This window comes from Nerophis lumbriciformis, linkage group LG01 (assembly GCF_033978685.3).
Source record: "Nerophis lumbriciformis linkage group LG01, RoL_Nlum_v2.1, whole genome shotgun sequence".
Lineage (NCBI taxonomy): Eukaryota > Metazoa > Chordata > Actinopteri > Syngnathiformes > Syngnathidae > Nerophis > Nerophis lumbriciformis.
This window is the reverse complement of record NC_084548.2, coordinates 44,061,451-44,075,342: the sequence shown is the minus strand read 5'-3', so window position 1 is coordinate 44,075,342 and position 13,892 is coordinate 44,061,451. Positions and strand designations below refer to the sequence as shown.

Genomic DNA, 13,892 nt, shown 5'->3' with positions numbered 1-13,892 from the left:
TTATTTATTTTAGTACAAAGGAGACTAATCCAAACGTCTGTTGTAAATGTGTATGTCTTTCATCAATTGACATTACACCTATAATGTACACACATTATACTTTATATGTGGTTGTTCAGGCAAAACAGGGCCCCCCATGTAGCGCGGGGCCCATGCAGAACGCATTCTCCGCCTATAGGGCGGGACAGCCCTGGTAATAGGTTTTCAAAATTAGTTAAAATCAAGTTGGGGACTCAACCTCAAACTACAGTACAGCAGATCATAAACAATGAATTGTTTGACTAGTCCACCAATCGAAAAAAAACAACTTGCTGACTGGTGGACTATTAAAATAATCATTTGTTACAAATGCACCTCATACTCTACCATCTCTCCTGCAGTAGCACAGCCGTCTCGCCTCCCAGGCACCACATAACTCGGAATGCATCAAAAGTAGAGTCTTTATTGATGAGTGGGCAAAAGAGCCACCTCAGCAGAACTGTACAGTTACAGAATATCATCTCGCAAAGCAATGCCAGACGTAAAAATCACAGAGCTCAGTTCACTTTTCACTTGGACTTCCATATCAACATCTGTACAAGTCCCCCCCCCCCCCCTGCCCCGTTTCCAATCAGAAATTCGGTGGAATACATGCTAATGTAGTGCAAGTGTCCACATTCGAGATCGACTGCACACGTTTATATCTATGCCTAATATACTGCAGTTGCACAAATCTGAATTTGGAGAGACCACTCAATACAGCTGCTGGAGACAGTTTGGGGGAAGAAGAACAACTTAAGAAGTGTGATCCATCCAGACACTCAAATGGTTGACGTTGGAATGGCTTAACATTTAATATTCACCCGCATTTAGAATCACTTGTCGATACTTTAAAAACATTCCCCATCATCATTGATCTGCAAATAAATGCCTATTTGCATATTTTTTGTACAATGTACGTAAGTACTTCAGGTGGTCTGCTTGCGGTATTTTCTAATCGCTTATATTAGGCATTGTCTTTCATACTTTAAAAATCATCCATTTCCATTTGATGGCTTGTATTATAATACCAGAGCACATATCATGTTGACTTGTTCACGTCATCTTCAGTCCTTTTTGGTCATCCCCCTCTCGCTCTCTAGACTGCTATGACCTCGTCGGCGTTGTTCCCATACAACCATGGTCAACGTGTAATTATGATGACATCACAGCTGCACCAACATGGTCGGCATCGGTACATCAGTGCATGCTTCCCCCTCGCGCACGTATACTCACAAATGCAATATAAAAAACACACAAGCAGGAGTATACCTTCCTGTACAGTCCGTACAATATGAAACCAAGTCATATTTCAAAATAGTGTCATCTGCTTACCATGTATTGTTTACAAATAAAGGAAAAACAGGCAATTTTTTGTTTGTTTACGATACAAAGAAATCTAGCGCACCCCAAATGAAGTCCAAAAGCATGTTAGGGGTCTGGTGGGTTCGTCACTGCTATTTAAATGTATCCAAAGAAATCCAAAGACTCCTTTTAATGACACGAAAAGGAGTCCGAGGCGGTCGCTCCATCCTTTCAGACTCTTTGAGTTCCTCATGATGTGTTTCAGGTCTGTGATCAAAACGTTCTAATGCTCAGTTTTGTGCCTCAAGTGGCACAGACACTGAACTGTGTCCCTCTTTATTAAGGCAACATGATAATAAAAATGGCATCCGTTTCACTTCCAGGGGTGAGCTCACCTATTCATCCATCATCAGAAAACACGAACCATTCGAGAGTTCAGTTTTCTGTTGCCGCGTCCAAACCTCTAACAGACAAATATCGACATTCTTTTTAAAATGGCACCGTGCCATTGGCAAAAAAAGTTGGGGTCATATCCTTTTTCTCGTATCTAAAAGACATTCTCCTGGCGACCTCCCTCACATGATGCAGTAGGCCTCGTCCTGGGGCAGGTGTTGTTTAGTCCTCCAGTAGGTGGGCAGGTGGGCTCGCAGCACTTTTCTCAGATCCTCGTTGAGCAGGAGGCAGAAGATGGGGTTGACTCCGGCCTGAGCGAAGCTCATCCACACGGTGATGGAGAGGTACTTGTGAGGGATGCTGCACGACTTGACAAACACCCTCCAGAAGCACGCCACGATGTAAGGAGCCCACAGGACCAGGAAGAGCAGGGTGATGGTGTAGAACATGCGACCCAGCCTCCTCTCGGACCTCACCTCATCCATCCCCAGCAGCCGCCGGTGTTGATTGTGTAGGTTCTGCCGGATTCCCAGCAGAGTGGGCGGCATCGGACCTCGACCGAACCCGGCGATCCAGTTAGCCGCCGCTTGGCCCGTCGCGCCGGGACCGTGGAAGGTCCAGTTTTGGCTGATAGCCGGTACCAGCTGGACCGGTTTCATCTTACGGTGCCTGTACTCGAAGAGCAGCAGTTTGGCATAGAAGCCGTGCGTGGCCAGAACCACTACGGCCAGCATGAGCATGAAACCCAGGGTGTCGTTGGTCTTCAGGTAGCGGTGTTCAAAAATGCACTGATCCTCATCCCGGATGAACTTGTACGTACCCACGTCAAAGACGGGCGGGAACGCCATGGCGACCGCCAAAGTCCACACCATGCAAATGATGGCGGCGCAGGTCCAGATGGTCATGCGCTTGGCATAGAACCTGTGGTGGGCGATGGCAAGGTAGCGCGTGACGGCCACGCAGAAGAGCATGAAGGCAGCATGAAAGCAGAAGAGCACGGCCATGAACGCCACCACTTTGCAGCTGAGGGCGCTGTAGGTCCACGCCGAGCTGTTGTGCACCGACACCAGCACGAAGGGGAAGCAGGCCGCCGAGCGGACCGCGTCGGCCAGACACAGATCCAACAGGAAGAAGTACGGGGCTTTGTGGAGTGTCCGGTCTCGTAGGACCAGCATGGAGACCAGGAGGTTGCCCACCAGGCTGACACAGATGATCAACCCTAAGAAGACTAACTTGAAGTACGCCGACACGTCTGTGGCCGAAATTCCTCCGCCGCTGCCGCTGTCGCTGCTGCTGCCTCCTCTGGCCAGGCCGCTCTGTGAGGCCAACACAGCCAGCAAACTGCCCGGGCCGTCAATGGCGAAGCTCTGGTTGGCCATTCTATCAGCCGCCACACGGGTGTGCCTGCTCTATAAGCTCCACTGATCCTCTTACAGCCGCCGTCTGCTCGCTTCTACAAGAGGAGGTATTTTCTACACGTCAGACTCATCTTTCCTCTTTGTCCAGCAGCTCGCCACCTGTGAACACAGACACACGTTTCATGAAGGGGTGGACGCCGGCCCCGCCGCCGAGACGAGCTGTCGTCATGTCGGGCAACACCGCGAAAATGTGACCCCTTCCTGTTTCCTCAAATGCCGGGATCAGATCGGCGGCTCGACGGAACGCCAGATCCTCGGCTTTCTCGGTAATTACCTATCCCGTTGCTAAGATACAACAGCTCGCATACTTTGTGCAAGTGTGGGTGTTTGAGTGAATGCACGGGGGTGTAGAGTGGGGCGGGTGGAGGGATGGGGGGGGGGGGGTTAGAAGGAGCAGTCGCCGTCCAACAAACCGAGAGATGCTGTTGCAAATGAAATGGTGTCAGGAGAGGGTGAGGATGTTCGCTTTGCACCATTCACAAGTGTGCAGAAAAATGGTTGTAATGATGGTAGCAGGGCCTCTTTGTGAATGCGGGCTCATGTAAAACACGCTGCTGTGCTAGTCTGGGTGGGCCTTGTCAATGTAGGCCATGTACGCTCATTTTCATCACACACACACACACACACACACACACACACACACACACACACACACACACACACACACACACACACACACACACACACGCACACACACACACACACATGCAAGCCCTTTGCCACCTTGACAAATATCTTTAGAGGAGGCTGCCATGTCAGCTGGGCCTGGATGGGCTAAAAAACACAGAAACAGGTGTCACAATCCCCCCCCCCCCCCCCCCCCCCGCCACCCAAGAGTGTGTGTGCGTGCATACGTGCGTGTGTTATACACACATACCTTGCATCCTCTCATTTGTGCCCCCCCCCAAAAAAAAAAAAAAAAAACAGCATCAAAAATATGAGTCGCTTTTGTCTCACCGTTGCTCGCAGGGAGAGAAGAAGAGCACATAATAAATCCTCGTGTCGTGTTCAACAACACCTGTTATGCATAAATCCACGCAGGGGGGGGGGGGAAACGGGAACACGCGATCAACAACAGCACCGCCAACAGCTGATCAGACAATCCGGGATGAAGCTTGAGCCACATTTAAGAGGCGGCTAACGGGAAAAGAGAACTATATCCACTGAGCGTCGGCCGTGTAAACAGTCTGTGCTGCATCACGTCGCGGGTGGATCTCCAGAGGACAAACGGAAACTATCTTCTTCCTTGCATTTATCCAAATGATGTCAGATTTTCAATGCTTATAAAAACCCACCCACAGACGGCAGAGAGACGGGAGAGAACGACCGTGCGGCCCCTAAATGAACGCGCTTGACGTGGATTGTGTCCGCACAGACAAGTCTTCCATTTCTCCATCTTTCTCCGGGGGGGAGGGGGGGCGATGAAATTCCACGCAAACACTTGAAATACAGCCTTTGTTTTGCTCCCCGGCGAAGCTTGAGCTACCCGGAATACATGACAAAAAAAAAAAAAAAGGCGCCCCGTCCGCGGCACAATGAAAAAAAAAACAGGCAAATGGATAAAGATTCACATCGTCAACGATGTCGAAATGACGAGTAATGTAGGAGGAATGATTAAAAAAAGAAAAGTAAAAGGCAAAAAAGGCAGCTGGATTGAGCGAATTATTCCTGAATAATCCCAATTATGGCTGCTCGCTCGGGCCGCAGCTCGTACATTTGCGGAATCACTCGGTTCTGTTCGGAGAAAGAGAGAGAGAGAGAGGAGGGCGAGTCAACTCGGTTTCAGAAGATCTACGAAATGATTGGGCAAAAGCCCAACACGTGACTACAAGACGCCATGTTGGACACCATCTCGGAGCCGCCGGTGAGCCACACCGAATGAGGAGGTTTTTTTGCGTGTTCACATGCCCTGTTGTGTGGCGGGGGGGGGGAACATCCCAATCGCCAAGAAATGCGGGAGGCATTAGCGTAGAAAAGTAAGGAAAGTAAAGGTTTGCCGGGAAGAAGTGCCAATGATTGACAACAATATATTGTTCGAGGTAAACTAGCAGAGTGTTTTTCAACCTTTTTTTCAGTCAAGGCACATTTTTTTTCATTGAAAAAATCCAGAGGCACACCACAAGCAGAAAACATTAAAAAATGAAACTCAGCAGCCGATATTGACAATAAAAAGTTGTTGTCGCAATTGTTGGATATGGATTTAAACCATAACCAAGCATGCATCACTGTAGCTCTTGTCTCAAAGTAGGTGTACTGTCACGACCTGTCACATCACGCCGTGACTTATTTGGAGTTTTTTCCTGTTTTCCTGTTTGTAGTGTTACAGTTCTTGTCTTGCGCTCCTATTTTGGTGTTTTTTCCTGTTTTGTTGGTATTTTCCTGTTGCAGTTTTATGTCTTCCTTGAGCGCTCTTCCCTGCACCTGCTTTGTTTTCGCAATCGAGACTATCTAAGTTGAGCGGACGCCATCCTTCTTTGTGTGGATAGCGTACGGATGTACTTTGTGGACGCCGTCTGCTCCACACGCTGTAAGTCTTTGCTGTCGTCCAGCATTCTGTTTTTGTTTACTTTGCAGCCAGTTCAGTTCACTCGCCTTCTGTTTATTTTTGGTTTAAGCATTAGATACCTTTTTACCTTCACACTGCGTCCCGCTGTCGTTTGCATATTGTGATCATGACAAACCATCGTCGTTTCACACAACCTGTTCCCGACATCTACAAAGCAATTAGCTACCTGCGCTGTACAGACACTCAACAACGGCACATTAATTGCGAATTTTAATTACTGGTGTGCAAAAAATATTTTTAACCCAATTAGGTGAAATTACATAATCTCCCACGGCACACCAGACTGTATTTCACCGCAGACTACTGTGCCGCGGCACAGTGGTTGAAAGACACTGAGCTAGCATATCGGAAACTTGGACTCTCAGTAACAGTGAATAGATACACTTTGCCTGACAAAACTGCACGTTTTCTGCATTTGTTACCAATAATCCAAACTAAACTTAACAAATATTACAGTAAAAAGCAGCATTAGTTCAGTATTCTAGTATGGTAATAATAAGATCGGGAGGTCTTGCAGACTCGCCACAGCAAAACTTATGAAAAATATTTTAAAAAACAAAGTAAACGCACATTGGAGGCAGGCACCACAGTCATACTTTCTCCCTAATTGTTGGTTCAAAGCTAATGAGAATTTTGGCCAAATCGTTTTTGGATCGTTTTGTGTTTTTTTTACGTTTGTGCGCCAGTCGGAGCGTGTTTGACAGCCTGCTAGTCACTAAACACGCCATAAACGTCAACAACAGAGTGCATCAAATACTGCCGCAGAATTGCCCCAAATTTATAATTTGACGAAATAAAATCATGCTTTGTTGTAAGTTTAAGAGCTGGAGTATGTTTAGAACTATATTTAGACGTGTTATTTTGGTGTATTTCGTCAGGAAAACGACGTCAGAACTACTGCAATTGCATGCTTCCGTGGTCCTTGGTAGCAAGCATGGCGCTTGTTGTTTAGTTGGCCATTTTATCTATACACGGCTCTGACCAGCACGAGGTGGTGGGACTGGGAGGTGCTGTGCATACAACATATTTAAAAATGCATGTTTTGTTGACATGTAGTACTCAATGAAATTGTGTTCCCTCCATGGTGAACACACTGATCGTCATTAAAACATCCTGCAGGTGCAACAAACACACATTCATATTCTAAACAAGATATATATTGAATGCGCAAAAGCAAATTACTGCATCCCATGTTAAAATAATCACAATATTAAAAAAAAAAAAAAAGTATAAAAACACAGCAAAATATTGAAGGCTAAAGGAGAACTGCGCTCTATTGCCCTATAATGGCCTGGTTGGAGGGCGTACTGCACAGTATTTACACTTGCTAGTGAGACAGTGCAGTCGATTCATTTTCTTATGCGATCTACAATGACTCTCCCAACTATCTTTCCTACTACGGAGAGTAGTGTGATGCCTCTCGTGTTCTTGCATTCATTGAGATTCCCTTTCTTTGCTAGTTTGATGATGAGCCATTTTTTCCAGTTTGTTGGGATCTTCTTATGTACCACTAGCTTCATCTAGTGATATGCCAAATAATCTCTTCATTAAAGTACAGTGTTTTATTTTTCTATATCCAAACAGTGTTACTGTTCAAACTGTGTGTATTATTACAGTGGCCATAATATAAAATATACTTGTTAAATAAAGCTTCTTCCCTGTTTTTAATGAATACTTAGGCCTACTATGCTACTGTTTTGTTGTTGGTCAGTATAGTGGTACTTGAAGAGCTAAGTTTTTCTGAGATGGTAATTGGTATAAAAAAGTTTGAGAACCACTGGTTTAGTTTAACGCTTTAGTGATCGAAGTAATCAAAAATAAATATTAATATAGACTCTGCTTTCCCCCCTGCTTGGACAGTGCTAAATATTTCATGTTTAATATTTTCCATACTCAGGCTATGAATGAGACTGTCAAACAATTTATCTGTAAAAGCGTTAAAGATGCTCTCATCTGTCAATTTGTTTCAAGGCTATATGGATTTTAAAAAGTACAACGTTCATGGATAATCTAGAGTAATATACTGCCTGATATTGCAGTTATCAATGCAGTGTCTCACAAAATAAGTTCACCCCTTAACTTTCAGGAACAATTTTATTATATCTTATCGAGGGACAATATGACATACAATGTAACCTCCATTTACAAACATAATTGGTTCTTGAACAGGGTTCATAAATAGCACACTTTGTATACTGAAGCAAGTATCTCCACAAGAAACAACGTAAACATGAATAATAAGTTCCAGCCTTGACAAATATTCATATTTTAGTTCAAGGTTTTATACTTTGAGCACAATATGAGGCGCTATACAGTACTGTATATCAAACAAATATAACTAGGGGGTGAAGGATCACTTTTTATTTAATAAAAAAGTCCAGAAAACAACAACTGGCTGAACTGTCCTTATTTGTAGCCGCTCTGCTTACACACACACACACACACACGCACACACACACACACACACACACACACACACACACACACACACACACACACACACACACACACACACACACACACACACACACTGTCGCTAGCCGTGTGGTGCACTCACAGTTTGAAATCCCAACACTCCTTAGTTTTAACAGCCAGGTCACTACAATGATTATGAATAAAAACCTAAATCGACTTCACCTTGTCTGTTAATCTTTGCGTGCCGCAGTGGGAAGGGGGTCAGTTTTGACAACGCTGTGAGTACTTCCTGAATGTTTCAAACCACACATCGTTTGTCCATTGCTTTCTTTGTACTCATCATTGAGGTAGCAAACCTATAACCATTTTCTAAAAAGGCTAAAGACACTTAAAAGGCATAACAAGTAGCAATTAGCAAAGTAGCTAACAGCAGCACTGCTCTGATTTAAGGAGCACGGAGATCGATCAGCCCGTCCACAATGGATGTGCTGCCGGGAACAAAATGGCTGCGATGTGAGGCACACAATGAATGGGTCAATGAAACATGCATACACAGACACAAGGCTTGTACACTAAAGCATATTTTCAGGGGGTATGTGGTTCGCAAATCGAAAGGTTTGTAAATTGAGGTTCCACTGTAAATTAAACTTCAGAGTAGTCTGTGTACATCTTGTATTGCAATAGGGAAAGACTGTTCTCTGAAAATAAGTCAACACAGCATTTATTGTGTATATGGCTTGCAACATCTATGAGTCACGACTGTCAACTTTCTTGTTTTTCATGGCAAATCACATTTTCTATCCTTCTTCTTTTCTGCCATCTTTTTGATCCCATTTTTTTTGCCTTCCATTGACAATATAAATCCTCTTTAGTACTTCCGTTACTTAAGCAAACGGGTTTGCTCGACTAGGTTGTCACCCGTCAAGTCGCATGTTACATGAGTCAATCAAAAACATTAACGCAAGACAGATGGAGGGACATGAAGACGACGGAGAAGATATCTCTGCCAATAATCCAAACATGGCTTGACAAATAGTGGACTTATAACCTTTGCCCAAAGAAGAGCAGGCAGGGCACACACCCTCATGCTTTTGGAAAGATTTGTAACATTGAGGGATAAATGATGTGAGCCAGCACGAAACATGTCTCAACCATAAGTGCCGTGAAGGAGCCCAGAAATGTCTTTTTAATTTCTATCTACCGCCCTCATGCCTATTTGTAGGCAAGACCCTTTAAATCGTCTGGTACTCATGTGTTTCCAACTGTGTAGAAAACAATGGCTATGTAGAGGCATTTTCAGTGGATAGTACATTTACTGTATACTTCTATACAAGCTGTACACTGAGTACTTTAAAGTACATCCAGGTTTCATTTGTATAGTGTTGTCCTTTGAGAAGGAGAATGTATGCTAAATTGGTTTGCTGACATGTGAAGGGTTTATTCACTTTAGCGCAATATTGTATAATCTGTAGAGTTTTCCCTGGGGTTTGTTATTATAAATTTTAATATGCACCTCCTGTTGGCATGATACTATGACTACAGAGAAACGCATGAGCCCCGGATGCGTATTGTTGTCTATTTCCACATCAAGCAAAGCCGAATGCTCTCTGGAGGGCAGTCGCTAAAAGCACCGATGTAACTTTAATGGCGCCAGACTCGCTGAACTGCTGCAGTTCCTCTATAGAGAATGGAAGTAAACAAGTCACTGCAGAATGTTCTTCCCTTCAAAAATGTCTGCACGTGCTTACCACTGCATGTTAATAAAGTGCACATTTTAATCATAAAATATACAAAACCCAAAACCAGTGAAGTTGGCACATTGTGTAATTGGTAAATAAAAACAGAATACAATGATTTGCAAATCCTGTTCAACTCATATTCAATTGAATGCACTGCAATGACAAGATATTTAATGTTCGAACTGAGAAACGTAATTTTTTTTGCAAATAATCAAAAAAGTTGGCACAGGGGCATTTTTACCACTGCATTTTTACCACTGTGTTACATGGCTTTTCCTTTTAATAACTCTCCGAGGAGCTGAGGAGACCGATTTTTGAAGCTTTTCAGGTGGAATTCTTTCCCATTCTTGCTTGATGTACAGCTTAACTTGTTCAACAGTCCGGGGGTCTCCCTTGTGGTATTTTAGGCTTCATAATGCTCCACACATTTTCAATGGGAGACAGGTCTGGACTACAGGCAGGCCAGTCTAGTACACGCACTCTTTTCCTATGAAGCCACGCTATTGTAACACGTGGCTTGGCATTGTCTTGCTCAAATAAGCAGGGGCGTCCATGAAAAAGACGTCGCTTGAATGCATACTTGCCAACCCTCCCGGATTTTCCGGGAGACTCCTGAAATTCAGCGCCTCTCCCGAAAACCTCCCGGGACAAATTTTCTCCCGAAAATCTCCCGAAATTCAGGCGGAGCTGGAAGCCACGCCCCCTCCAGCTCCATGCGGACCTGAGTGACGTGTCAACAGCCTGTATTCACGTCTGCTTTCCCACCTCACACTTTATAACTGTAGAATGATCCGGGGCAAGTTCTTGGTTTCTTATGTGGGTTTATTGTTAGGCAGTTTCATTAACGTCTTCCCAGCGCGGTAACAACACACAACAACAGCAGTCATGTTTTATTCTACCGTAAAGCAGTTCGTCTGCCGTAAACAGCAATGTTGTTGTAATATATTGGGTTGGAGGCAATAAACAGGCGAGGGGATGAAGTACGTCTCTTTACTGTAGACTTCAGAACAGACTCACACACTTGACGTCAGGTGCGCAACACCACGTAAATCGTTGGCCAACCTAAAAGTAACCCCAGTACGCTATAGCCAACATTCACCAGGAGATGGCAACAGACAAGCATAGATCACTCTATAACATTCCTCCCCTTTTAGAAATGGAGAAGTTCCTCAAAATAAATAAGCAACCCAACCAAAAAATGCAGCAGCTCAATTAAAAAACTGTACTTAAGCCACATTCTTTTTTTTTTTTTTAGTACTGAACTCTTAACCCTCATTTGTAAACAATAACATGCTTATTATACAAACAGTATTTGTACACCTTTAACACAGATTTTTATACTGTCTTCAGAGATTCAGTTTTTTTGGTGGTACTCGAAACCTTTCTGGGTACCTGCGAAAGGGTGTTCAGAATGGTTAGAAAAATAGTGACAGAGAATAGAACAAGGATGGACAATTCAACCCTTAACTCAACAATGAGTAGATGAGTGTTATGTGTGTGTATATGTGTAAATAAATAAACACCGAAATTCCAGTATTTCTTATATATATATATATATATATATATATATATATATATATATATATATAAAAGAAATACTTGAATTTCAGTGAATTCTAACTATATATATAATTATTTCTTATATATATATGTATATATATTATATATATATATATAGGAGACCACGCCCCGATGCAAGATGGTGCCAGTATGTGCTTTGGCCTGCCGTCTCTCGCTGTCAGCTCTGTTCGTTTTTGTGTTTTTTGCGTCTATTTTCGTCTCTGTCAGCTCACTGCTTGTGTATGACCGCCAAACACTGTTGGATCTTTGCCCCTCTCCCACTGATATGATCAACTTCGACGTTGGTTTTTCGACGTCCCAGTCAGCTTTTTCACCTGGCCGGATTCTTGCCTTCCTTTCCCGCCCCCTGGCTCCTCTCCCCCGGCGGAAGCGTCTCCGGCGCCGCGGTAAACGTGGCGGCCAGCTGGTGAAAGTTAGGGCACTCCTGGCCCGGCTTCCCGTGGCTCCCCGAAGGATGAATGGTGCGGTATCCGGTCTCCTCCTGCACCCACGCTCGCTCGATCCTATCGGTTCTTGGCTGGTTCCTATCGTTGGTTTGGAGGAAGAAGATTGCCGTCGTCGCTCCTGCTGTCCCCGCGCCTCCGGGGGCGGGGACAGCACCTAATATAGTGTATGTATATGGATCACCGCCACCTGCGGTCTGTGTGTCGGGCCCCACCCGGATTAATTGCGGCCTTGGACGTGCTGGCCCCCGCCAGGTTCGGTCTTGTGAACGCAAGATCTTTGACAAACAAAACTTTTATCCTGAAGGATTTCTTCACTTCCCGCGGACTGGACTTCCTCTGTGTGACGGAGACATGGCTGAGAGCCGGTGAGTCCGCCCCTCTTAATGAACTTCTGCCTCCGGAGTGTTCCTACTTTAATTCCCCACGGCCGTCCGGTCGAAAAGGAGGAGGATTAGCAGTCGTTTTTAAAAATGACTTTAAATGCCGTCAGATCCGCCTACAATCCTCCTTTTCAAGCTTCGAACTGTGCATGTTTGAACTGGGTCTTTCTGATGTCGTCCTGTGTGCCGTCATCTATCGACCACCCAAGTACCACAAAGACTTTATAACTGACTTTTCTGAATTTCTGGCTGAAATCCTGCCCAAATATGATCGTGTCCTTATTGTGGGTGATTTTAATATTCACACCTGCTGTCCAGATGAGCCGCTTTCCAGGAGCTTCCTGAATATAATCGACTCATTTAACTTTGTACAGTCTGTGTGTGGTTCTACACATGAACGCGGGCATACACTCGATTTAGTGCTCTCGTATGGTTTGTGTGTTTTTAATTTGGACATTTGCGACGCTGTGTTCTCTGATCACATGCCGATCCTGTTTGATATTGCCACGCAGTGTCCAGTTAAATTGTGCGCACCGCCCCAACCCTCTCGCATGTTTAATTCTTCGTCTCCTGCTCGGTTCTCCTCTATTTTTTCGACTCTTTGTGATGATAATTCTGCAGCATCTGTGTGTCTGAATACTGAAGAGTTGGTTTCTGGGTTCAACTCTATCTGTTTACAAACACTGGACACGTTCGCGCCTTTCAAATGCCGCCGCGCTAAAGCTACGCCTCTGCCCTGGTTGAATGACGTCACTCGGGCTGCCAGGCGCGTATGTAGAAGAGCAGAGAGAAAATGGAAAAAAGACAGGCTGCATGTGTCCTTTGCCATTTTTAAAGAAAGCCTGTTTTCCTTTCAGATGACTGTAAAAGCAGAAATGAATATATATCTATCTCAGATTATATCTTCTAACTGTAACAACCCCAGAGTTCTGTTTAAAACTATTAACACTGTCATTGATGCTCCCAAATCTGCTGGTTTTGATGCTTCTTTTGAATTCTGTGAAAATTGTCTCCATTTTTTCACTGACAAAATTGTGTCAACTAGAGCCAGTCTATCTCAGCCTTCATATGACCCTTCTGTTCCCCTGCATTTCTCTTCTGTTTTCCATCAGTTTGAGCCGGTGTCCTTTTCTTTTTTAAGTGACACAGTTAGTCATATGAAGCCCTCTGGTTCTCCTGCAGATGCCCTCCCACCTCGCCTGTTTAAGGAGGTACTTGCTACTATTGGATCAAGTGTCCTTAACATTATCAATAGTAGCCTCTCTTCTGGAATAGTTCCAGTAGAGTTTAAACATGCAGTGGTACGACCTCTACTTAAAAAACCCAGCCTCGACCCCTCTCTCCTCTCTAACTTCAGACCTATCTCTAATCTTCCATACATTTCCAAAATATTAGAGAAGGTTGTCTACAGTCAGTTGTTGCCCTTCTTAGAGGATAATGGTATCACTGAGCTGTTCCAGTCCGGTTTTAAAGCCCTCCACAGCACAGAGTCAGCGCTTCTAAAAGTTTTTAACGATATCCTCCTGTCCACTGATTCTGGTAAATATGTTGTCCTGGTGCTTTTAGATCTGTCTGCTGCGTTCGACACCGTCGACCACGCCACCTTAATCACTCGTCTTGAGAACTGTGTG

At 44.5% G+C, this 13,892-nt stretch overlaps 1 protein-coding gene across 2 annotated transcripts; it reads right to left on the bottom strand.

Moving 5' to 3' along the window:
- Positions 1-633: 633 nt before the first annotated feature.
- On the bottom strand, positions 634-4,859 carry LOC133621088 (probable G-protein coupled receptor 173). Of its 2 annotated transcripts, none has more exons than XM_061982933.2 (2): positions 4,012-4,859; positions 634-3,233 (listed from the first exon to the last, which is right to left on the bottom strand). In XM_061982933.2, the coding sequence occupies exon 2, from the start codon at positions 3,093-3,095 to the stop codon at positions 1,899-1,901; it is 1,197 nt and encodes a 398-aa protein (XP_061838917.1). In that variant the 5' UTR covers positions 3,096-3,233; positions 4,012-4,859; the 3' UTR covers positions 634-1,898. The 2 variants fall into 2 exon arrangements, with proteins under 2 accessions (XP_061838917.1, XP_061838923.1); XM_061982939.2 differs by having other exon boundaries at positions 4,092-4,859.
- Positions 4,860-13,892: the final 9,033 nt, after the last annotated feature.